Below are 26,772 nucleotides of genomic sequence, written 5' to 3'. Positions count from 1 at the left end.
GTTTCTGAAGTCTGCGGTTTTCCCTCTGTCCATGTCTGTATGCTAACCTCAAGCGGATGCCAGTCATGTTGGATTAAGATTCACCCATTTGATCTCACCTCAGTTCTCTCTTTAAAGGACACTCTCCAAATACAGCCATAGTCTGAGGGAGTGGGGGTTAGAACTTCACCATACGATTTTGGAAGATACAATTCAGTCCATAATAAACCTTACCATCTTTTAAGTTCAAATATGAATTCTTATAAACAGATGGAATACACAGTGTCTAATTAAAGCCATATTGGTATTATCATCTGTAGAACAGTGACATTTTTCAGTGTCAGTAAATTGCTATGCTAATTTAACATCTACTACTATTCATTTGATCAGTATGAATCTGCATCGCACTGCTCAACACACGTGGATTTTGAGCTTTCAGCGCCTTATGCCTAAAACTGCAAAAATCATTTATTTCATACTTCATTTGCTAGTTAACAATTCCACGTGTGCTAATCTGTTTCCTGGGCCCTCCATAAACACACAGCAGTTATCACTTAATTTGGGATTGTTATTCCTGGGAAGGGGAAAGGAAAAAAAAAAATGGGTGTTGCTTAGCTTGGCTTTCGAACAAGTAAAGTTAATTGCTTGGTTTTATAGGATATTGCATCTTCTTGCAGATCTGTTTCTCCGGATCTGCTCCATGTATGGGACCCCTCAACATGAAACAGTGTGGCAGTGGTGGTGATAGACCATAACAACTCCTCCCTAGGAGAACTGGGCAGCCCCGGGCTGCTGACCAGGAGGCAAGCCAAGAAGGGGAGGCAGTGATAGCGAGGGATGTAAGGTCCAAGCAGGAAGAAATAGTCACAGAAGAGATGAATAGCATACTTTTCTATAAAAATGAGCCATGTCTCTTTAAATATCTGTTATAGAACATACAGTATTAGACACCAGAGACTTAGCAACAGCTATATTCCTAGCTTACAGAATAGCTTAAATATTGTGGGTATCCTGATCTAAAACTGCTCAACGAAATGAAACAATCTTCATTAATTAGAGGCTATTCTAAATGACTGCTTCTGTAAAATCAAATAGTCCCCCACCCAAGCAAAACTATCAGTTGGATTGCTTTCTGGATGTCTTTTTAAAAACAAAGACCAAAATATTAGATGAACTCTGTCAAACATTCAAGGTCATTCAAGTTATTCAGTAAGACAAAAAAGCAAAATGAAAACTTTAAATAATACTTTTATTGAATGTTTATAAGGCATCTATGAGAATGACATAAGATCATGGTGTGCAATTTGTTAACAGTATTTCACAGGACACAGGCCTTTAGCAAAAATGAATACACTTACACTTACAAGGAAAATTCATACAAAGAAAATCATATGAGTCAATACAAAATAGCTGATGAAAGATGGAGACAAAATCCAAGTATAATTAATTAACAAGAGACTTCTTAATTTTAATGTAAATCGTGTACTATCCTTTAAAGTCTTCTAAAAGTAAGAATTATCACAGGCTAACCTATTCAAGAATGTTAAATTGGGACTGCGGCAAAGAACTGGGAAGGATAAGGTTTAGATTTTTACGGAACACAGAGACCTGAATTTATGATGGTTTAAACGCAGGAAGCAGCAGGGGTTTGTCTGCTTTCTAGTAGCCTTGCCTCAGCCGTCTCTCAGTGTTCCCTTGACCCTCTGGGGAGAGTTGTTTATCCACATCCTCATCAGCCAGACAGAGGGCCCATAAGGAAGAACACAAGCCAAGTTCCTTAGAGTAGAGTGCTCAGAGGCCAGGACTCCTCACAGGGTCACCTCTGCCAGTCAGTCACAGAGATCACTCCCAGCAACACCCAGGTCCAGGAGAACGGCCGTCCTCAGCAGCTCAAGAGTGAGGAAGAGAGACCATGGAGGAAGAACATCTGTGAAGCTGTGAGTTAGCCCCTGAACGCAATCTGTGCAAATCATTCCTTCAAGTTGGCAATTTGGAAATCATACAAAGCACCTGCTTTTGTGAGTTAGCATAGCTCATCCAGCTAACAGGGGCCACCCTGAGCTATCAGGAGGATTCCTAGTCTGCCTTCACTGTGGATCGGTGCACAATGGAAATTGAGTGATGTGTAAAGTTTAAAAACCACCCAACAATTCCTTGTATGGGTCCCAGGCTAAACAAAAACACTGTTTTGTCATGTGGCTAGAACCCCTCAAAAAACTAAGCATTTTGTAACACTCAAAAGTACAAAAGAACCCGTGCATTCCTGTGGTTCACAAGAACATACTGTCTCCACTTAAATTGCTGTACTTTTATTTAGAGTTAATAACAGAGACCGGATATACCCAGAATTTGTCGCAATGAATTCTGAGCAGTGGCAGGTTGAGCACCTCATTGTCCTGACACCACAGAGAACTGTAAGAGTGAACTAAAGTGCACGACACTATGTACAGCCTTGCTTTGTCACGAATTTACGAAGCAGTTTCTTCTATACTGTAGTCTGCTTGCACTTTGCAAAGCAGGACTTTATAGCCCGATGCAGGTATAATTAGTTGTTTACAATGAGGTTATGAATTAGACGTATGGTACTTATATTTTAAATGCCATGTGAAATGCTTATAAATAAGCTTCATCTGGGGAAGGAACAGTATAGAATATATTACTAAATAGCTTAATGGCATACAAAATTTAAAGTATGACTTTTGTTATATTACATAAGAGATAAATAATAGAAAAGTTGTATATATATATATATATATTTGTTTGTTCATTTGAGAAAGGGTCTCTCTACATGGCCATGGCTGTCCTGGAACTCATTATGTAGATCAGGTTGAATATATTCTTGAAGCTCCTTTTTAAAATAATTTTCATAATTTGACTGTAAGTAGAAAGATGTTTTCTCATTATCAAATTAATAATTAATTTTGAAAGTAAAATCCTTCAGTCGATTTGAAGTTTTGCTAATTTATAAAAAAGAATCAGGTAGTTTAATAGGAACTCATCAGCCATCCTCTGTAATGTACAAAATAATGAGCTCTGATGACTAATCAAAATTTACTCATCCTTGATAATGTTTTAAATTTTAAATAAAAATCTCATCTGTGCATCTTCTAAAAATAGATGATAATATGAGTATATGTATGTTTAAATGTGCTTTTAGATATTCCTAATAAAGGAGACAAGAAATCTGCACAAAAGCTGAGCAGCATGATACATGTTTTATGTTCTTTTTTCCTCATAGGAAAAATTATTTGGCTGTCTTTACGAAAGATGAAGACAGATTTTATTTTCTATATTCCTATCTTTTCTTTTCTATATTCCTATCTTTTCTTTACTCATGCTTCTCAAAACATGTATTAGGAAACAAAATTTCCCCCCTATTAAAAACCTTCCCTCCCCCCTAAAATTTTTTTATTGCATTTCATTTACTTTGCGTGTTTGTGTGTGTGAGATAGACAGATACAGAGACAGAGTGAGGGGGGAGAGAGCATGAGGGTGCATGTCAGAGGACGGCTTGCAGGAGCCAGTGCCTGACTTCCACATCCATGTAGGGCTTAGACTCAGCTCACCATGCTTGTCTACAGGTGCCTGTACCCTCTGAGACAGCTCACTGGGCCTGCTCTTTACATGGTAAGCTCCCACCGCCACCTTCTCCCATTTGCCAACAACGAAATTCAGTTTACCTCAGAAGCAAGAAAAACGCCTCTAAAGACAAGAGGAAATCAATACAAAGAAGAATTATAAAAGTAGTAAAAACAAACAAACAAACAAACAAAAAAACCCCACAAAAGTCAAGTGCACCATGGGATTCCTTTCAACATTTTGAACTCTAATTACTGTATTATTTATACTTATTATTTAGTTCATTTATACTAAAACTAAAATTATTCTACTTTTGTAGCATCCTTTAAAAAGTATCATTTGGTATTATATTGGTAGCTTTTACATAATTTCATATTTTCAAAGGTCCCATGTATGTATAATAGTAGTAAATTTATATTATTGGCTACCTAACATACATACACATACACACACACATACACACACACACATAACATTATATTTTAATCATCTAACTTTTAGAAGGATTTTGTTGTATTTTCACATTAAATTGCCTTAGAATGAAGTTTAAGATGTAAGCTCTTGTTGAAACACATTGCTGTTTTCACTAGTTCTTGACAGTGTATGTATGTATGTATGTATGTATGTATGTATGTGCATGTACATACTTAGACAGGGTCTCAGTGTGTACTTCTTGGAGCTCACTATGTGGACCAGGCTAGTTTCTAACTTACAGAGACCCTCCTGCATCTGCCTCCTGAGTGCTGGAATGAAAGGCATGCGCCACTACACCCAGTTTATAGGTATTTACTGTTAAACATCATTGTTGAATTGAATTCCTACTAAAAATTAGTGATTAGGATTAATATAATAAAAATGGGATATTCAATATCACAGTTCACCAATAAGAAAACATCAAAGAATAGTGGGTGATTTCCCAGACCAACAATGCAAGAATAGGAAAAAGACACTGGTGGGAAAGACAGGTCCCACAAAATGAGTCCTTTTATTTTTGATGGTTGAATTCAAGTCAGTAGGTAACTTTAGAAATGATACAATTTTAGGAAGAATACACATAATTACATCTTGTCTGTAACTTTCACTATAATATGGTGAAAATAGATATAGACAAATGGAGAAAATGTAGTCTATCCTAAGGTTTGAACAAAACGAAATTTGCATATGAAGACCAGCACTGAGAAAGTTTATGAATAATCTATGAGATTACATGTCTCAGGAGTAGATTTATAATTAACCGCTTGTTCTAATATCCTTTATGCTGATAAACTGCTTCCTAATGAATGGTAGTAAAGACAGGAAGTTTTCTCAGGAAGAGCACAGGGCATGGCCACCTTATGGGAATTTTAAGATTAAGAGTTATAGGATCTCAACAGTTAGTCCACAAAACCTACTCTAAAGACTGTCAGTGATCATACAGGGAAGGAACCATCTAGACTGGCACCATGAATGTTCTGCATGGAGGTGGAGCAGGGAATAAAGCATGAAGAATGACTACCCGGCCATGGCTGCTCACCCTTCCACTTCTTCACTGTGTGACCTCAGGCAAATTTAACCTTCTCTCCTTCAGTTTTTCCTTATGTGAAATGAATATAATTAACTATCTCATTGGTTTGTTGTGTAAGTGTTAAATGGGACAAGACCAGTGTTTAGAACCATTCCGTACTCCCTCAGTGGACATCACTACAATCCCACAGGAAGGGGCGAGACTGGTCAAAGTAACACGTACAAACTGACATGGAATGGTGCGCAAACATGCCATTTCCACTGTAATAAATGGACAGTTCTACAGTTCCTGGGGTTGGAACTATATTCAGAATTGCAGCTTGAGAGATCAAGTTTCACTGAGTCCTTTCCCTGACTCACATAAATATAAAAATGAAACTGCCTTGTAACATGATACAGAATAAAGCACTCATAATTTGTGCATTAGCAGCATTCATTTCTTGTCTCCAATGCATTTGAAATACAGTTTTAGGTTCGTCTTTAATTTGTGCTCATATACTCACACTGCTTTGTATAATTAATGACATTCTTCTGGTCCCATTTTATGAAAGTATGAGATTGCGCCTGTGCACCCTAGATACTGATGTGATGTGTCTCTTCTCAATAATATGTGATTATGCATTTCTGCATCTTAAATTGGATAATAATTAAAATCTTTAGCCTCCAGGAAAAAAGCACATCCACTGAGAAATGTTAAAAGCTTCAAGTTCTGCCAGTTTGCCAAGTGTTCTAAACATTACATTTCACCTATATTATTAACTACAAATATTTCTGCATGATTATGCAATACAGTTAAAATAACAATACTGATACAGTTGCACAAAGGAAAATACTCCTAGATTGTAACACTATGTGTGGAATACAAAATTGCATGTTGGCTGCAACGTGACATCTATAAAAAATAACCTGAAGAAAATCCTATCGTGATTTCAGCTGAAATCTCATTGCCAGGTTTCATCCTGCAGCAAACTGACAGTCCACTCACAGGGAGCGTGGAGGAAGTCCTAAAGTAATGGCATGGATGGAAGTGTATGTGGCACCAGTGAGTGCCTCATTTCATCACATCACTGTGACTCTCTCTGGGGACAGATGAGGAACAGTTCCTCCCAAGCCTTCTTCTAGAAACTGGCTCTTTTCCCAGCCCTTTTTAATTCGTTTTAGCTTTCGGCTTATGCACGGGAGGAGTAAAACCATCTTACCCAGAATTACAATTGAGGGCAAAACAAGTGCAAGGACGAAGTTGGGCGGTGTGTAAAACCGGTAGTACTCTTCTGCAAAAGCGCGTTTCCATCCGTAAATTAGCACGTGGAAAGTACTTATAAGCAGAGCAACGTAGCCAAGCGTAGACTTGAGATGGGAAAGGAAGGAAAAAGAAAGACATTACCCAACCATAAAATAACCTGTGCAGATATCCTATTTATGTTTTAATCTTAAGTGACTGACCTACTGTATTCTGAATTAAGCAATTTAAGACAGTTTCATAAATTTCCATATACACTTATGTATAGTACATCATTCTTGCACAAATCAGGCCATATGTCATAAACTGAATAGTCTCATTACCTAATTTAGTACAAAACAAGCATTTCCATGCCATATTAAAACATAACATGAAATTGTGTAATGTTTTATTGAGTGGATATGTATAGTTTAATCATCCCTTTGTGTTGATCATCCTGATGCCAAATATCTTCAGCTATAAATAGTATCACTTTGGACCTTTTATATTTTGATTTATGTCCTTGGGACTGACTCCACTACTGGGATTAGTAATCAGAACGTCTAGCTTTTCTTTAATATAGATATGCATGCTATCCGTATGCCTTAGAAAGGTTATATAGCTGTCATTGTTGTGCATGGCTGTGGTCCAGTACTAGGCAGGATGAGGAACGAGGCCTACAGATTCAAAGCAAGCCTCATCTACATCATGAGTCTGAGGCTAGCCCGGACTTACATAGTGAAACTGTCTCAACAAAAAAAGCAAAATAGTGGTTGGAGCTATCCAAATTGCTACATATTATGTATAAAGCTGTGAAACAGTGAGTATATAGGTGCATAGAGGTATGTGCATAAACATATATATTAAATATCAAAGAATAATCTCATGCATACATATATGTAATATATATACAGCGATGCTAGTTAATAAAAAACATGATAAAATTGGAGTGGCTTATTGACCATAATAAATGAGATGACTAAAAATACTTCAGTCATTTTATAGTTTAAAAAGTTACCATTTTTCAGTTCTCTATACTATTACATTAAGGCTACTTACTTTGACAACTAGTTTATATTATGCAAAAGTAGGATATCAGTGCAGTGAGGTAATGTCTAAGCTCAGTAGGAAAATGTCAGCTCTCTAGCAGGCAAAATGTTTGCAATTATGCGTCTAACTCTCTGATGATAGGTGTCTGTCTAACAGAAGGCCTCCATTTCCTTTGAGGTGTGATCAAAAGAGAGAAAATGAATTTAGACATGGGTTGTCCTTAATTTGAATAAGATTTTTTTTTGCATGACTTTAAAGGGGTGAGTTGGAGGGGAGTAGTGGAGAGTGGATATAATAAAAACACATTGTATACATATATATGGCATTTTCAAAAAATAAAAACACTATTTAAAAGGTTCCTAAAGCAGCCAGGCATGTGGTATATACTTTTAATCCCAGCACTGCGGAGGCAGAGGCGTGTGGAGCTCTCTAAGTTTTAGGCCAGCCTGGAACAGAGAAAAGTCTGGAACAGTCAATATCACATAGACTAAACCCTATCATAACACCTTCTCCCTTCCTCACTCCCCCCAAAAAAATCCCTCAATAGACAAGGGACAAAATAAAACATAGTATACTACCAAATGACTCTACTATAGATATGGTATATACTATGCTGTACACCATTAGGATCAGGAAGTACAGACTGTGACCATAGAGCAAGAACCCAAATATATATATATATATATTATATGTTATATGTTATGTGTTATATATTATATATAATTAGATATATAAATAAATTATATATATACACATATATATTATAGAAACATAAAATATATAATATGTAAATATATATGTACATTTAAAAATGTAAACATACAGATATCAATGGAGGTAAAAATTTAACTTTTTAAAGAACTCAAGTGTTCTTTGGCTTTCTTTACAGATACGCTTGTGCATTAGTTTGTGATTGACATATTAAAACGCATAAAGAAGATTTACAAGTCCAGTTGGTTGCCACAACCCATTAGCATAGTTATCTAGCATGACAGTGCTTATAACTGTGTGTGTGCATGTGTGTTCATTTGCCTAATAACAAACTGATGCTGGTGAGATGGCTCAGTGTTTAGTTAAAGACACTTGTTCTGGCAGAAGAACCTGGGACTGATTTTTTAACACCCACGTGATGGCTCAAAACCAGTTCAAAACTTCATTTCCAGAAGATCTGACCCCTTCTTCAGACCTCTCTGAGCACCAGACATGTACATGATATCCAAATATACATTTGAGCAGAACACTCATAAAAGTAAACTTTTTTTAATAGGTAAAAAGAAATTGACTTTCAACACTAAATTTTCCCTAAGCCCACTTCCCCCTCTCTTCCTAACATGATAGACAGTGCTACGACAGCCTTCTTGTGTGATCATGTGCCAGCCTTCCCTTACTAAACCAGAGTGGTTGAAATCTGGCCTCCAACTCCATGTGTTGCATGAACTGGACATGCAGTTACAGCCTCAAAGGCACTCTGATCAGACGGAGCATATTTACCACTGAACTTAACAATGAAACTCTATGCTGCTCAATGTGTTACCAGACAAAAGCCCACATACCTGAATAAAGCTGAATTCCCTCCAGTTTAAAGCATTGCTCACTGACGGGATTGAAGTGACTGCCAGGAGGGACAGTAACCCAAGGCTCATGATGCCAAAAGAGATGTACATTTCAATTCTCCAAACCTCTTCCTCATTCCAGGCATTTTCGATATTTGCATGAACCTAACAAGAAAACAAATATGAATTTCCTTTACTCAGGAGAATATTAGCTGATTCTATATATCACTTATTCTTGGTCAAAGAAGAACCAGGCCATTTATGATCGTTTTTAAGATCAATAATACTAATTTAGCATAATGAACTATTCTGGATAACCTCTTCTTAGTATTATTCCAGACAGGGAATAAGGGGAAATCAAAACAGGACTAAGACACCTCCTTTTCAAGCATGGAAAGGGGGTGGGGGTAGGCCTGTGCTATCATGTTTACAGTGAGTTGCTACTGCAGAGACTCTGCAGTCCATGACCATGGAATGCCAATGGACAGAAGTATTTGTTTTCAAGTGACAGAAGGATTTGTAGTCAGACTCAATTCTGAGGTGCTTCTATGGGTTGGTATACATGTGGCTGAATGTTTTGGGTATGCTCTGCTAAGTTTAACTTAGAAGCCAGGCAGCGACGGCAAAATTACCTTCTTCACCCAATGTCAATAGTTTCTTTCTTAACCTTTCTTTCCTGGAAACCAAAATTTCCTCAGGATAAGGAGATGGAGCTGAAATATCTGTTCATTTGAATTACCTCATTAATGTACCTTCAAACTCCCAATTGCTTCATTTATTTGCAATATTTTTCTAAAAATCCTTCCCTTATATTGCTAATACACATCAATCAAGTGTGGTTTAACTACGAATTTATGTCTGGCAATCTGCATAGTGAATATTTCTAGAATTATTTGTTTATCCACAAACAATATAACTGGAGCACAAGTCAAGAGTTGGACTCCTTCAGCTGAAACATTGATCTACGTATGTAGCTTAAATTTGATTTACGGTGGAAGGAAACATATTCTTAATACCATCTTAACTTTGTCCAGTTTCAGTTACAAAGCATACTTACGTATATATTTTTTAAAAAGCCACTCCTATCAACATCCTGAAAGAATCTTTGGGGCTGTGATGTTGAAAAAGCTCTAACCAAATTCCTGTCCATTGGGTGTGGCGGCTCATGCCTTTAATCCCAGCCCTCACAAGGCCGAGGCAGGCAGGTCTCTGTAATTTTGAGCCCAGCCTCATTTACACAGCAAGTTCCAGGCCAGTGAGGGCTACATAGGGAGGCCCTGTCTCAAAACCAAACCAAAAATATTCCTCTCTAATAATCTACACAGCTATACAGAAGAGCAACGTACACTGATACAAGGAAACCCTGTCTAGAAAAAACAAAACAAAACAAAACAAAAAAACAGTACTTTCCCTCCCTAAATATACCAAAGGAAAAATGCCATTTAGAGTATATACACATTTACACCACGTTAACTCAGATTTTACAGTGCCTCCTAAGGTTCCACACTAGAGCCAGATGAAGAACAAGCATGCCCAGTACCTGCTGATAAGCCATGTTGAGAAACAAGTATCTTTCTGACCTTCTCATCGGCAAGCAGAGGCTGTAGGCAACGTGGACAACGGCAAAGAAAAAGCTGAGCAAACCCAGCTGCTTCCTGCACTGAAGCCATGTATCCAGCCAGGGAGGGAACCTGCGATACTTGGTGCCATAGTAAAGCTGATAGGCGGCTGCCAGGAGGCCGGCCAGGTATGCCAGGGACAGCAAAGTAATGGCGACTATAGGCAAGGTTTTGTTCACAATCTCAATGGGAATCTTGTAAAAGTCACTCTGCTGGTTTCTGGCATATGGATGTATTACATCTCTGACAAAGGAATAAAGAAAGAAAAATGTGGCCAAGCTTATGGCTACCACCACCGGCCCCCTCCAGAGAGTAAACAGTCGCAGGGGTAAATTTTCAATCTCCTTGGCGGATGATAAAGATCCCAAGTCAACAGGAATGAAATTCAGCTGACGGGCGAGTTCAATAACCTGTTGTCGAGCTTGGATGTTGTTGCTGCATATATAAACCTGCAAGGAAAGCCAAAAGGCTTGTTAGCACAGCTGCTCGCGAACGTCCTATGGTCAGTTACAAACTCTACTCAATCTATGGTGCACTGTTTTCGTTGTAGTTGTTTTGAGTGTTTCCTTTTTCTTTTTCTTTTCTTTAAGACAGGGTGTCTCTGTGTAGCCTTGGCTGTCCTGGGACTTGCTTTGTAGACCGGGCTGTCCTCAAACTCACAGAGATCAGCTTGCCTCTACCTCCCTGAGTGCTGGATCACAGGAGTGCACCCCCGCACCTGGCTGCATGTTTTTAACAACCTCTAGCGAGGCTAGTGAGTGAAGACAAGAAAATGTGATTGCTAACTGTAAATCAGTCAACAGATTTAGAGCAAATACTATCATAGGTACTATTACCAGTTTTAAACATTAACAATAGATTAATAAAAAATGTCATGTTATGGTTAGATTTGTTACTATCTTAAAAGATTTAAAATGGTGCAATAAAAATAAATTAAAGTCTCTGCCACCTATGATGAAAGTAAGGAGAATCTAGCTGTAACCTTGAAGGCTCAAAGAGGTCCCCATGCAAGGGAGGCTTCTGGAAGAGGAGGTGTGACCTTCTATGGCACCACGGTCACCGGCAGCCACAAGGAAAGGCACATTGTTCCCCAAAGGTCTGTGTGGCCATATCCTCCCAACCCAGCTTATAAGGATGAGGCTGGATCTCCTCGCTCCTGTGGACAAGTCATACTTCTAGGAATGTAGAGGCTCTGCCTAGCAGAGTGATGGAAAGCACTGCCCTTTACTCTTCATCCAGCCAGAGTGCACATGCACATGGACTTGAGGTGGCGGCTTTTGCAAGTAAAATGTACAAATTGTGTCATGATGCCAGGCTCCCTATAAAATTTACATCTAGAGGCCAATTTACTATCTATAAAACACTGGAATAGTTCCAGGTACACTGCTTTGTTAGTGAGCACATACAATTTCTTAGTAAAATGATGATTCTATAAGGTTTAATTAATTTAAACAGAATGGGGACTATCGTTTTCTAAGACTAAACAGATCTCTATAGGAACTCTAATGAGGAAGCTTAAAACCTCTCTGAGGCTGTAATATACTCGAAAATTCAACAAGAATCTGTTGAACCTCAAGTTCACTGCTGGAGCGAGCTACTGCTCTGAACAGGTAGATCATCTCACTCAGGGCTAGAAAAACATCCGTGCAAAGTCTCTAGCCATGTCTGAGGAAAACAAATTTCCAAATACATCTCTGGAGACATTTGTGCAAGGCTCTGAAAGAGGCCATGCTTTTGCATATGCCATTCCTATTTACACAAAGGTGATCACACAAAGCTCAGATTTGGGGTTTTGCATCTCAGCCAACAACAGCCAGATGAGCCATCAACTCTGTGCTAAACAAATATGGATTTCTAAAATGGGAACTCTTTTGTAGCAAAGAATTAAGGAAAGCATTTACATTAACATCTTGCAGGTGTGAAATGGTGGTGCAAACCCTTTTTTTTTTTATTTGGAGAAAAGTCTATAAATGAGACCATGCGATAACAAATCTAGAACGCTAAGTGAAACATTCAAAACTAAGGGCACCGAGCATCATGAAGTACCACTTATGTGGCTCTTGTCATGATAGAGCTCGTAGCTCATTTTGAATTTGAATTTAATCGCTGTTCCATGAGTTTTTTCCTTCTCATTAAAAATTTAAATGATCATGAATATGAGCAAGAGATTATGTCAACTTTGTCTCACAGGCCCTGGCTTGAATTTGCCAAACATTACAGGATATGTTTTCTTTTTTTTTCTTTTTTTAATAATAAAGAAAGAAAGGACAGTCTCTAGAACTTGAGTGTGGTTCATGATCAAACACTTGCCTAGCCTGTGCAAGGCCGAGTCTCATCACTAGCACAGAGCAATGAAAGAAACCCAGGGAAAAGCATGTACGCCTTTCAAATACTTGAGGGGTATGGTGGCTTAAGTCTATAATCCCAATATTTGGGAGGCTGAGGAAGGAGACTGCAGCAAGTTTAAGGCCAGCGTGGACTAAATTGTGAAACTGTCTCAAAACTGAAAGCAAGAAGGGGGGCAAGGAGAGAGAAACAGACAGACTTGGAAGTAAATGGCTACTGTGATAGCCAATAGTCAATGTGACTGTATTTGAAGTAGCAGTCTTCAACTGAGTCAGTGAAGAGAAAGGAGAAGGCCAGCAGGATGTGAATGGCACTGCTCCTGCATTCTTCCCCACCGTGACAGAGCAAACCCTCTGAAACTGTAAGCAAAGTAAATATGGCTCCCTGAAGTCCAGGGACTTGAGTCACAGTGATGGAAAGTACTCGATATAGATTTCACGATCCTGATGCACAGTATAAACTTATACAGCATTTACTGGATAAGCAATGTAATTAACTGTCTTTTTAAAGGTTTACAGTGTGTGGGAGTTTGTGCACTTGTGTGCAGGTGTCCTCAGAGGCCCCGAGTTGGGGTTACAGGTGTTTGTGAGCTACCCAGTGTGAGTGCTGAGAACCAAATTACTGTCCTCTCCAAGAACAGAACATACTCTTAACTGCTGAGCCATTTCTCCAGCCCCATAATTACCTGTCTTTATGAAGAAAAATGAGAAAGTCCTTTTACCACAGCCATCAGATATAATTCCTAAGCACAGCGCTAGAGGACTTTTAAAGGGGCCTGTCTCTGTGTTTTCTTAGAGATGCTCTTATTCCAGAAGCATTAACAGAACCTGCCATCTGTCTCATTCACAAACCGAACGAGGCTTGTAGGCTGAGAGTAAGTCTGAGAAACTCAGTCTATCTCTGCCTACCTGCCCCACCGTTTAAAATCTGTGCTTAAAAACACTTCACGTTATATGCTATAAAACCTTAATCCATGAAAAACACAAAGGTTATTCTCAAGGATTCTTAAGAGTTATATGAAGTCCTAACTTTTTGCTTGCTTGCTTATTGGTTTTTTGGTTTTTTTGAGACAGGGTTTCTCTGTGTAGCCTTGGCTGTCCTGGACTCACTTTATAGACCAGGCTGGCCTCCAACTCATAGAGTTCTCTCGTCTCTGCCTCCCAGAGTCCTGGGATTACAGGCCTGAGCTACCACACCTGGCTATGAAGTCTTATTTCATTCAGAGATGGAATACTGTACTACCAAGGAGCTACAAAAAGACAGAAAGGGGGAAAGAGGAAGAAAGGAAGGGCAGAAAGAGCTTAAAAACAAAAGCACTTGCAATAGTCTTTAGAAATTCTGGAGTGTGAATGTAATGTGTCACATGTCACATCAGCAAACATCACTCTTTAATTAGCTGATTATTATAGAAAAATCCATCTCATTTTATCAAGTGTTCACATCACTGTCTGAAGAGACATGTACCTTTACAAGGCTGGAATCCCGTCTTCACGTGGCTATACGCAGTTTTCAAACAATCACTGAAATGCACTAGACCTTGGTTTACCTGACTAGAAAACAGCAGACAAACAATAACAGTAAGGCCACGCATACCTGGCGGCTGGCATCCTTGGGCCCTAACTGAAGTGCCCAAGCTGAGATCACATTAAATCCTTTGACAATCAAGGAATCTGGGAATAGTGAGGCCAGGTACTCCGCGTTGGATTCTGGGTACTGGTTCACCCGCATGTTGTTGCTCACATCGATCAGGATTTTGCCCACAAGCAGGTGTCTCAGGTCCCACAGGGAGGTGTAGTGTTCTCTATGGATAGCCACGAATATTATGTTTGTTTTTGTTAAAGCATCTTCGTGGTGGGTGACATCGACCACATGAGGAAAAAACTCAGATGCAAACTTAGGATTTCTGCTTCCTATGACCACGTGATAGCCACACCTGATAAGCCGAATGGTCAGAGACTTGGCAAAATCCCCACTTCCTATGACGCCCACCGTGACCTTCCTTGCATCTTTGATACCATTTATGCCGTTAGGTAAAAAAGTTTCCAGGCTCTTAGAGCTTCCCATCATAGAGATGGACTCCATGGTAGAAACTCTTCTGAGCCCACCAGGAATGTCCTAGAGGAGAGAAAAGGAAATGTTCACCAATTAAACCTATTGACAAACATTAAAAAAAACTTCCAGACACTGCGATTATGTCCTACGTCTCTAAAGGCAAAATATTTTGACATACTGTGTAACCCAGAACGCAGCAAGCACAATTTGTAAGCTGGAGATCTCTAAATAGAAAAATTAACACAAAGGTGATCAGCTAGGTGGGGCTTCTCGAGCACACACAAATAACCTGGGGACCTTGAGAGGCAGAGGCTCACTCAGCCAGTCTGGAGGGAGGCTCTGGGGGCCGCAGTTCTAAAAGAGAGCTGCAGATGCTGCTGGATTGTGGAACCGCCTATCGGTAGCCGGGCCTAGGGCAAAGAAGGAATTTCACTCAGAATGTTTGTCAAAACCAGCTCCAGCAAGCATGTGATCAGCCCATCAGGCAGCAAATCAGAAATGACAACAGAAGCACAGGAAAGGACCTTGATCCCAAGACATAGCTCAAAAAAAAAAAAAAAAATCCATAAAAAACAAATTTCCATGCAATGCAACCCAAGTGGATAGTCATTTCTGAGTAGAGTCTATGAGCTATCTTATGTACCTAATAACTACAAGTTTTAAAGGAGGCTAAGATGAAACAGCCATAAAACAATAAAATTAATGCCATTACCTACACAATATTTAAAGACAAGCAGGCATCAAAATCTAGCAAAGAGCCAGGCATGTTGGCATATGCATTTAATCCCAGTGCTCAAGAGGCTGATGCAGGTGGATCTATATGAGTATGAGGCCAGCCTGATCTATGTATGAGTTCCAAAGCCAGCCAGGGCTACACAGTAAGACCCTGTCTCTAAAGAAGAAAATAAAATAATAAAAGAAAGATTAAAACCCAAACAACAATTAAAAAGCCTAGCAGTTAAACACCACAGACATCTTGACATTCTCCCCATATCACATAACATAGCTTCTCTGTTTAATAAAGGGTTTAGGAGCACTGATGTGGGTCTTTCTTTTTCTTTTCTTTTTTTCCCAGTTTCTGTTCTTGTTGGTGGTTGCTGTTACTGCTGCTGCTGTTGGCTTGGGAGTGGCTATGGGGATAGGGAGGAGGAGTCATGTTCATATCTGTGATATTCTGTGGCTGTTTCAGTGTTCTTCAGGATTCCTTGGTGATCTTAATGTCTAACTTAGATCCTGTGAGGGAAGATCCGTGACATGTCTCATTTCATACCTTTCAAGTCAGGAAGTGTAGTTATCTGCCTGCCCTCCCCTCAGTGCAGTCCTGGGCACTCAGATAGTCCTAGGCAACCCGCTAGTACACAGCCGCCCTCACGTTCCTGGAGTGGTGCCGACTGTCCTGGGAGCCAGCAGTTACAGGCACCACAGGGAAACCAATGCTCATTTAATCTCTAAATTAAGTGTGAAATGACCAGCTTACCTGCCCCTTCTCCTATATACACTGCCTCGGGATGAGAAGTGTTATTAAACCACTCAGAAACACCAGAGACCGCCACCAGTCCTGAGCTATTCAATATACACACAGCATCTCTCCTGTCAGATCCGCAAAACTTTTTGATTTAATAATCATGAAAATAAGGCCTTTTCAAGCCAAAAATAAAATAAAAAAAAATCACTTCTCTCCTTTTTAAAAAATGGGACAAGTTCAGGTCTCTCTGAATCAGCATGTATAAAGGTACATAAATACCTTAGAACCTAAAAATGCCAATGGTGGCCTCTCATTAAACCACAACTTTTGTATCTATTAATGGGCAACACTTGTATTAACACGTTTAGACATTATTCACAGAGTATTTCTATTGACAAGTTCTAACTGGACCATAACAGTGTGGTGGGGTTAGGAATAAAAATTAACCTAATAAATGTGACTCTTTAATTATAGTGTGTTTGTGTGAGAGAGAGAGAGATTTTCATTCTTTTTACCTTTTGTGTGTGTCATATAGATGAATGTGGAGATCAGGAGACAACTTTGTGGAAATAGTAGCTTTCTCTTTATACTGTTTGCTCAGGGGGTCAAACTCAGATCATCAGAGGGACACAGCAGGCACTGCTACCCCACCTTGCCAGTCCAAGAGAGACCTTTTATGAATCTAAATTATGAGATGTTTGTGGAAAGCATATACCATCCTTTCCTGTGTTCATAGCATATACACTGTTTTTATGCATAATGTTAGTTTGTGAAATCCTCATGTGGGTGGAGAATATATGTAACCCCTCACCTTCCAAGTGAAGCAGGGGCTCAGGGAACTAAGCAGCCTGACAGCAAGGACTCAAATCTTCTAACTGCCCACTGGGCTTTTAAGCCCAGCGCTCTGGAGGCCAGTGGAGCTCTCTGAGTTCCAGACCAGCCTGGGCTACATAATGAGACCCAGCTTAAAAAAAAAAAAAAAATAAATTAGCCTTTTAACCTCTGCTCATTCTTCAGCTGCAGAATAAATCTACAGGGAAACTTACAGCTGTTTACCATCTCAAAATGCATCTCTGTTTCTAAAAACCAGTGCTCGCTTTAACTAGCTAATATGTTTATCTCAGCTTCAGCTAGTTCGTATCAAAAGATCTGAATTTATGGACACCATAAAACAACACGTGAGTGTTTTCTAAGTAAGAGGGACCGCGTGTCTTCTAGAGAATCTGTAGCCACCTTGAAGGCATGTTTTGCTTTTAGAGGGAAGGAAAAAGAAAGGGCCAAAGAGCGTATTCATATCCCACTGCCCCTCCCCATTCGGACCTAAGAGTTAGCTCTTCTCCCATAGCGATGGGTAACATCTGATGCTGAGACAGTGGGGCAAAACCTTTATAATTTGTTCATCCACTAAGGATCGTTTCCTTAGTGTCTGACAAGTGAATAAATGGATTATGATATCTCCACGTTTATCTACTTAAGGGAAAAGAAAGCACAGTGAACTTTACAGTACACATTTCAGTTGACATGGGATGATGATGCAGCTAGTCTCCAGGCAGATCTGCCCTGCAGTGGCCCACCATGAGTGATTCTAGGCCACCGTGTGCTCTGTGCATCAGACATAAGAATCAGGGGAAGACACGGTGCTTACACTGGAGAAATGCAGTCTCATCAGGGAGTGACAGGATGAACTTATAATAAAAAAATCATCAGCTCGGAATGAAAAAAACTAAATTGTACAGTCAGAACATACTCTAGACTGTCAGGAGAGAAAACTATGTGGTGTTTGGTCTCTTACTTCCAGACAGTCTCTCTCTGTCTCTGTCTCTGTGTGTGTTGAGGTTTTTTAAAATAATTTATTTATTTTAAGTATATGGGTGTTTTGTCTGTATATATATATATATATATGTCTGCATTGCCAGAAGAGGGCATCAGATCCCATGGGACTACAGTTAAAGCCAGCTGTGAACTACCATGTGGTTGCTGGAAGTGAACCCAGGACCTATGGAAGAGCAACCGGTGCTCTTAACCACCGAGCCATCTCTCCAGTCCCTGTGTGTTATATGTGTGAAAAAAAAATTGTTTTTATTTACAAATTACTCCCTAATTCATGGATAGCCCTGCATAATTTTGATGGTAGTGTGCCATGAGTGCAAGCTAGCTTAAAACTCGGAATGCGTCAAAGTGAAGATGGCTTTCCGTGACTGCCAGTGTGCCAATTCCTGAATACCATCTAAAAGTACACGAAGAAAGCAAAGTGTTTTCCAAAAACTTATTCCACGCTAGAATTGTCCTTTATACTTAAAGAGTATACCTTTCCTACTTTTGTATATCAAATGTCTCTTTTCAGGCAAGGGTAGTGATGACCGTTATCTTTGTTGGTAATCTTGTGCAGCCCTTGTCACTATTATTATTATTATTATTATTATTATTATTATTAGTGGTTTGTAAAACTACCAAGCTTAAGGGCTATAATTTTCATAGCCAATAGGAAGGTCCAAGTGGAAGGGCCCCAGTAGCTGTTAAGAGAAAATGCTTTTCCCCAGAGAGAAGGCACCCTGGGGTTGGCCACCCCCATTCACACTCCCCATCCCTAACCCACAGTTATCTGCTTAGTCACACTGAAAAGGCAGGAGCACATTCCAGAAATGGAATGTCAAATATCCCAACCCAATCTTCTCTAACTAAATGATAACTTTAACCATTACAACTTTGGCTCATGCTAAGACAGTCCCTAAATTCTCTTGGTATTTACACAAACTAGTAAAAACCCCATCATTCATGTAGGCTCGTGCTAAGACATAAGACAGTCCCTAAACTCTCTTGGTATTCACACAAACAAGTGAAAACCCCACCATTCATGTAGAGCAATAACAGGTTTCTATGGGTATAAAAGTGTTTCCGTTTTGTTTAGAGATTTTGAACATTTTCAAACCCTTCAGAAAACCCCGAGGACAATCCATGCAATCGTCTAATGTAGTAATTACTCCAGGGCTGTTTCAGATTTCCAAGGTATTTCTTAAGTTCAATCAGTATTCAATAATTAACTGTATGTACATGTGACCTCATGTCATTTCTAAAGACCATGTCACTAAAACAAGATGTTATGTTCCTCGTATTGCAATTACTGGGCTGGGCACAGCGGCACAACAGTAATCGAAGCACGTGGAGCCAGGAAGATCAAGTACTGGTAGAGTAGATAACTTTAAACCCCACAATGCAGAAAATTGAAGTAGGCTCATCTCTGTGAATTCAAGGTCAGCCTGTTCTTCATAGGGAGGGGAGTTTCAGGACAGTTAGGACTACACAGTAAGACCCTGTCTCAAAAAAGAAAGTTCAAGGTCATCCACAGCTGAATAGAGAATTCAAAGGCCAGCCTGGTCTCCACAGGACACTGTTCAAACAGGGAAGGGAGGAGGGAGATTAAACAGTTCAGCTAATTTTAAAAAGATTAAAAGATTTCTAGTTAAACCTAATAAGTGCAGAAATTTAATTAAAACATTTTTCTCAAAGATTTCAGGTAATTTTAGTTGGGCATATATGTGCACCTGTGGGTAGGCACATATGCATGTATATGTGCCTGTGCGTGTGGAGGTTAGAGGCCAATACTGAGTGTCTATCTCAATCAATTTCCACTTTATATTTTGAGATAGGGTGTCACGGCTCCATCCTCCTGTCTCAGCCTCCTGTAGTACTAGGATTCTAGGCGTTCTGCATGGGTGCTGGGGACAGAACCAAGGTCCTCATCAAGCACTTTGTCTCCTAAGCCATCTCCTCAACCCTTAGATCCTTTCCATTAAATTTAAACATCTCCCTCGTGTTCGCTCAACTAGTAACATCAGGTGTGCCTGGTGGGAGACATCAGTTTAGAATCAGCCCAACATCAAAAACACACACACTGACTCATTGGTCCCTGTTAGGTTTCCTACCAAGCATTCACTGAGGTGCTGACTCTCCAGTGACACAAAACAGGCACTAGCTTCCTGGTTATTCAGCCAATGAAATCATGAATGATGAATCATAACACAGAACTTAAAAATGCAACTAGATTGAGGTGTCATTTGCACTGAGAATTTCTTTAGCTTAAATATACAAATTAATAGCTTTTAATAAGTGTAAAACATTATGCACCCATTTTCAACATCACTCACTCAATGTAAGAAAATTGTCTAATGCAAACTCCCTTCTAAAAAGAAAGTCCTGCATCCCTCAGTATCTGAAAAAGCCACTGACCAGAATATAACCTTCCTTTGTCTGTCTCTCTGAGCTATGGTTGCACAACAGCAATCGGGGGGAGGGAGGGTCCCCACTGGTGGGTGGAAAGACAGAACCATTATCAGACCTGGCTCTTCTCACAAGGATCTAAAAAGGCGGTCAACCCTAGCTCCATCAAATGACCTAGAGTAACGATCCCTGGTCACTTGTTCTCTCTCCATCCTGACGTCAACTTAACTGGCTGAGAGTTCAGCCTGGGCCTCAGAAATTTTATAGGAGATCATTAGGTGTGAAGAATAGGTCTACAACATCAAAAACACCTCTCAAAGGTCGGGATCCAATCTAATATTTATTCTGCTGTTCAGAGACTGCACATTTAGCTGATTCTTATTTATGTCTGTTTTCACACTCTTGTTTTCAACGGCGGAAAATAACCACACAGAGGATGACTGTTGCTCTTAATAAGAAAAGGTGAATTATACCCATGTAGCCCATCCCCCCCTTAGAAGCAGCATCAGAAAACCCACTTATTAATTTGTAATACCCTCCCTTCGCTTGCTGGGAAGAGCAATGCCATTCCTTAAAATGTGTCATTCACACCACACAGGACACGGAGTTCCTGTTTCATAACATTCAAAATTCCAAGTGTTCTGTTGCCATTAACTCTTCACTCTCCCATGAGGGGTGTTGTTTTCCTTGGTTCTCTGGGCTCTCCATCAGTCCTTGCCAGAGGAAACCAAGTCTGTTAAGTGGAGAGTTTGGACAGATGTGAGCACCAGTGCCGGGATTTGCTGAAATATATAGTCTGAGTGTCAAGGTCTGGGTGACTCTGACTGACTTCTTACATATATCTCCCAGTTAGTGGCCATGGTGCTGGCCCAAGGGCTGCCTCAGCTTAAAAAAAAAAAAAAATCTTGATCTCTAAAATTTTATTTAGTGTTATTTGAAAGTAATATAGGTTAAGTAATTGATAAAAATTATTCCATTTATAGCAAGTGTTATTGTTGTAAATGGACTGGTGTAAGCTTCTGAAACTATCTTGATTCTCAGTCTGCCCCTATGCTCTTTGTTAAATGGAAAACAATTGTACTTGACTCCTATGATCTTTTCCAAATGCTAAAATTCTCTTCTTTGTAAGGCTTGCTTGAAGCAACACAAAAAGTTCATTATCACCTTGTATTTAACACCAACTGCAGGAGTTCTAGTTAAGTATTTTAAGTAGCATACAGGCTCCTTACGATTTCAAGGCTACTATGGGTATTTAGTTTGACTATACACTTAATATCTGAGGGAATATTAACACTGTAAGACAATGCAATTATAGTAAGTTACAGAGCCCTTGTGGTAGTTTGAATAACAGCCCTGAAAGCTTCATACACATGTGGCCTTGACGGAAGAAGTATGTCCCTGGGGATGGGATTTGAGGTTTCAAAAACTCACGCCAAGCCAAGTCTCTCTGTGTGCCTAAGGATCAGGATGTAGAACTCTCAGCTAATTCTCCAGTGTCATGCCTGCCTTCTGCCACCATGCTTCCTGCCATGATAATAACAGACAAACCTCTGAAACTGTAAGCAAGCCCCCAATTAAATGCTTTCTTTTTAGAGTTGCCTTGGCCATGATGTCTCTTCACAGCAATCAAACAGTGACTAAGACATCCCGCACTTTTTTTTTTTTTTTTTAGTTTAGGATTTCTTGATATTACTCTAGCAGAATGATAGCAGTTGTGCTAAGTTGATTTTGAAGAACAGAACCTAATTTATTTTGCATGGAAACATCCAGGACATTGATTGGTGGGTGACTGCAATTCAGAAACAGCTATGGGGAGTGGCATGCATGCAGAAAGAGGAGGGAGGGTGGGATCGGGAGGGGAGGAGGGAGGGGCTTATGGGGGGATACAAAATGAATAAAGCGTAATTAATAAAATAAAAAAAGGAACAGCTATGCTCAAATCCAAACGGCTTTAATCTATCCTGCCACTCCTTGCAACCTCCCCTAAGCTCACTGCTCTCTGCTGACTTCTATATTACCCCTTCTCAATGGAGATGCTTTGTAGCCTAGCAGTTGTCAATCCTCACGAGACTTAACCTCTTTTTGAGACAGGGTTCCCCTGTGTAGCGTTGGTTACCCCTGAACTCATTATGTAGACCACAATAGCCTCAAACTCAGAGATCTACCTGCCTCTGCCTCCCAAGAGCTGGGATTAAAGGCGCCTCCACTGCCTGGTGAAGCTCAGCCTCTCCACCTCAGGGGCTCTTGTTTTCCTGACCTATTCATCAAAGGCAATGAATCTCTGCCGATATTTCTATCCAACACCTTCTCATAACCGCAACCTAAATATTCACACTGATATGTCTAAAAGGCAAAACAATTTTTGTCTATGGATCTCACATTCCACACTTGGCTTCTCCTTAAACCCTGCCTAGACTTCACTGCATATTTTGTGAGTTATTCCCTTGAGAACATCCTCCATTCTACTCACCATGATACACCCTTAGTGAAAGTCAGGAAGAAGCCAGCTACCCACTTTCTCTGTATCTGTGCTCAGCATGGTGCAGAGGGCTAAAGAAAAATCAGACAAACACATTCATTGATCTCATCATGCACCTTCACCCTTCAAAGGCCAGTCTACCCAGTCTGGCTGAGAGACCATCCTTTTTGCCTCCTCGATGAATATAGTTGTAGCCTTTCTCATGAGATCTCAAACTCAACAGGTTAAAAAAAAAAAAAAGTCAACTCTTTATCTGCAATAGTCCTGCTTCATCATTTCCTACCAGGTTCTCATATGAGAACTCTGATGGTCAACCTTCTGTTCTTTGCTTTCCTTCACTCTCCATCCTGTTCTTCAGAATACTTCCTGGTCCCACAGAGTAGCTCTGGCTGGTCTGGAACTTGCTATGTAGACCAGGCTGGCCTTGCCTCATAAAGATCTCCCCACCTCTCCTTAGATTAAAGGTGGTGCCACCTAGCCCGGCCCCTTTAAGAGATTTCTTATGCCTTTTCTACTGACACCAGCACAACCAACTACCCCAGGTGTTTATCCTTTCTCACTGCAACCCTTCATCACCCCCCCCCCCCACACACACACACATATGCACAACTCCAAAACTTTGAGATGAGGTCTCCCTGTGCTGCTGAGGCTGTTCTCAAACTCCTGGGCTCAGGTGCTCCTCCTGCCGCAGGACCTGGTACGGTAAGCACACATCAATCATGCCTGGCCTGCAGACATTTTCTAAGTGGTCAGCCTATCTTCACCTTTTACACAACCATTCTCCACCAAAGAGGTCACTTTCAAGCATAAACATCATAAAATGTTTCTTTCCCTACAAATCAGTGGCTCCTTCTCAGGCCTGACTTCGACCTAAAAGGCCCCAAATAAGACAGCCTTTGCTCACATCTCCAGCCTAAACCTGTGCGACCCTTATTTCCTGCTGCCCAGCCCCAGAATGCTTTTCTAGGAGCAGAAAAGACAGATCTCTTTTCCTTCCTGAGAACCCTGTCTCCTTATTGGAATGATTCACTCCAGCCTACCCACCCCCAAATTCTTTCAGCCCTTGTTACATTCGTGGGGAGTTCTTTAGAGAAATGCTTATTTTACCTTTTTACTGTTTATTTACTCTCCCAGACACACGGACGGACGAACACACACACACACACACACACACACACACACACACACGTGCTGTCCATCCTGCCCCCATTCTGCTGCCTGGCAAGAATACCAAGGATGCAACAAATAATCTTTGTTACTAAACACATTTTTATAAATGCCAAGGCCAAAGAAAATGTAATGAGTCTCTAGGCCAGATCTCTCTTTCTGATGGCCAAGATCTGTGGGACCCAAAAGATGAAGTGGCATGTCAGTGTCATGGCTACATGTCGATGTCCTGGTTACAGGCCGAGCAGGGAGTAACTGCCTGTATTCCGCCTGCATCTCTTCTCACAGGCCTAGCCTTCCCGGCTTTTGGTGCATCTTTAGTCTCTCTTAATATCATTTGTAATCATTTTGAAATTCTGCCTTCATCTGCACTGTGCCCCAGTATTAAAATACAATTATGCTCATTCAGTAGAAGTGCATTTTCCATGACACCAGGACAATAAAACTGATTTGGATGAAGCATCTCATCTCCATCTTTCACAATGAGCTAACTTACCACTATTGATACTGTCTCCTTTCCCACCCCCAACCGAGGGACTAGCTAGCTGAGAGGCAGCGGCTGCAGCCCATGCCACCACACACACACCTCCAGGCAGCCTGATAGCTGTTCTGAGGTTGCTAAATACTCAGGGTTTCGTAATTTTCGTCCCCAAATAGGCTAACGGTGGGGGGGGGGGGCATAGTGTCAGAGAAAGAAAAGAGATCAACTAGATAAAGAAATAATAGAGATGAAAGGGGGGTAGATTGGAGACAGAAGGCGGCCTCAAGCAGTGGGACAGTTAATTGGGACTAGAGCCTAAGCAAGTAATGAGGGTGAAGTGGGGGCAGGAGTCTGAATTCTATTTCACCCACAGTGATGAGCGATAATTGAACGTGGCCTGGGATAAGTTTTTCTATCTAAGAAGAAAAAAATAAAAAACAAACAAACAAACAAAACTATTCCTGAAGAGTACGAAACTGACACCAATCCTGCTCCACCGGATAGTGAAGATAATTAATGGAAATCTCCCTACCAAAAAAAAATAATCCCTCTTTATTTCCCCGTGTTATTTTAAGAACAAGATTTTTAGGGCATAATTTTCAACAAGTTTCAGTAGAGGCCGAACACGGGACGCAGAGGTAATTAAGGACACTAACAGAACAGACCAATTACTTCTAAGGCAAAATGGCCTGAGCACACCAGGATTGCATTACGGAGTGATAAGCAGAGCCACTGCAGGCATTATTTACCTGTTTGTCAAGCAGCGCTTTATGACGGCGAAAAGTGCCGCATCCATCCAAAGTGGCTGGCAAAAAGTAACCTGCGGGTTCTTCCCCTTTCGGGGCACATCCTACCTGGGACAAGGTCTCTCCTGGCCTCCTTTCCGCTGGGCCCGACCAGAGGACTTCCCGGAGCCCCGGGAGGACCAAGGGGAGAAAGGGGCAGACTGGGTGCGACGGCCGCCCTCCCGCACCCCTCCCACTTACCACCTGGCCAGCTCGCCGCCCGCCGGGTCCGGGAGGAGGGATGCGGCGCGGAGCTCCCGCTGCGCGGCGACCGCGGACCCCGCCACCCCGGCGCGCGGTCGCCCTGCCCGCTCGCCCCTCCGGGCCTCTCCGCGCCGCACCGCGCCGCGGCTCCCACGCGCCAAGGGCCCGCCGAGCTCCCGGGCCTACGGAGCGCTCCTCCCGCCCTCGGTCCTCCCGCCCCCGAGCCGGACCGCGCCGCGCCGCGCCGGGGAGGAGGAGCAGGGGGAGGCGCGCGGAGGCTGGGCTGGCGGTGACGCGCCGGGGGGCGCGGGGTGCAGGGAAGGGCCGGGACGCGGCGGCGCGTGGGGACCGCTCCGGGCCGCCAGCCCCACGCCCGCGCGCGGTCTCGCGGGGACCCCCCGTGGGAGCAGTCCTACGTGCATCCCGCCCGCCTCGACACTGCTCCGCCGCCTCCCGGACGCCCGCCACGGCGCTCCGGACCCGGCTTTGCCTAGCGCCCCCCTCCCTTTCTAACCCCCTCTCCCTACTCCGTTCCACACGAACCTCGAAGAAACTGCGCTTCCCTGCACACCCCCTCCGCCCCACTCCGGGCTGGATTATGTCCTTGAAAGGGAACGATCGGAGATGCCCTTTCGGGAACCGCGTCTGCAAACTCCCCGGGACAGGAGCCGGGGGGCTGCGGGGATTAGTCAGTGGACCTTGACCTTCGCTGTCGCCCGTGCGCGCCAGCGTTGTGGGGTCTGGGAAGGTTAAGCCGAGTCAGGAGACCAGCGTGCCTGCGGGAGAACAGCTTACCTCCAGACTCCGCAGTGGCCTTGGAGCATCCAGGGTTCGCTGAGCTGTGTAAGGGCACCTTGCTTTCTGTAATTCCACCCCCCACCCCCACCGCCCCCTTTTTTTTTGGATTACCAAGTAGATAGGTAGCCTTTACCTTTTCCGTCAAAAGTGTCAGTGGAGATCTTTATTTTTAAATATAAAATCAATTTATCGAAAATTCTCAAATTTGGGCTCCCCCCCCGCGCCCCCCAGACGTTACTAATTCTCATATCAGCAAATAAGGTTTAAAAATTATC

General features: G+C 41.6%; 1 protein-coding gene across 5 annotated transcripts; it reads right to left on the bottom strand.

Moving 5' to 3' along the window:
- Nucleotides 1-1,211: 1,211 nt before the first annotated feature.
- Nucleotides 1,212-26,565, bottom strand: Steap2 (STEAP2 metalloreductase). Of its 5 annotated transcripts, none has more exons than XM_060374024.1 (5): nucleotides 26,495-26,565; nucleotides 14,442-14,963; nucleotides 10,424-10,951; nucleotides 8,884-9,048; nucleotides 1,212-6,408 (listed from the first exon to the last, which is right to left on the bottom strand). In XM_060374024.1, the coding sequence occupies exons 2-5, from the start codon at nucleotides 14,928-14,930 to the stop codon at nucleotides 6,121-6,123; spliced, it is 1,470 nt and encodes a 489-aa protein (XP_060230007.1). In that variant the 5' UTR covers nucleotides 14,931-14,963; nucleotides 26,495-26,565; the 3' UTR covers nucleotides 1,212-6,120. The 5 variants fall into 5 exon arrangements, with proteins under 5 accessions (XP_060230007.1, XP_021515889.2, XP_060230006.1 ...); XM_021660214.2 differs by lacking the exon at nucleotides 26,495-26,565 and adding an exon at nucleotides 25,697-25,896; XM_060374023.1 differs by lacking the exon at nucleotides 26,495-26,565 and adding an exon at nucleotides 25,460-25,598.
- Nucleotides 26,566-26,772: the final 207 nt, after the last annotated feature.

This window comes from Meriones unguiculatus, chromosome 21, assembly GCF_030254825.1.
Source record: "Meriones unguiculatus strain TT.TT164.6M chromosome 21, Bangor_MerUng_6.1, whole genome shotgun sequence".
Lineage (NCBI taxonomy): Eukaryota > Metazoa > Chordata > Mammalia > Rodentia > Muridae > Meriones > Meriones unguiculatus.
Note: the sequence above shows the minus strand (reverse complement) of the source record. Positions and strands in the feature narration are given on the sequence as shown.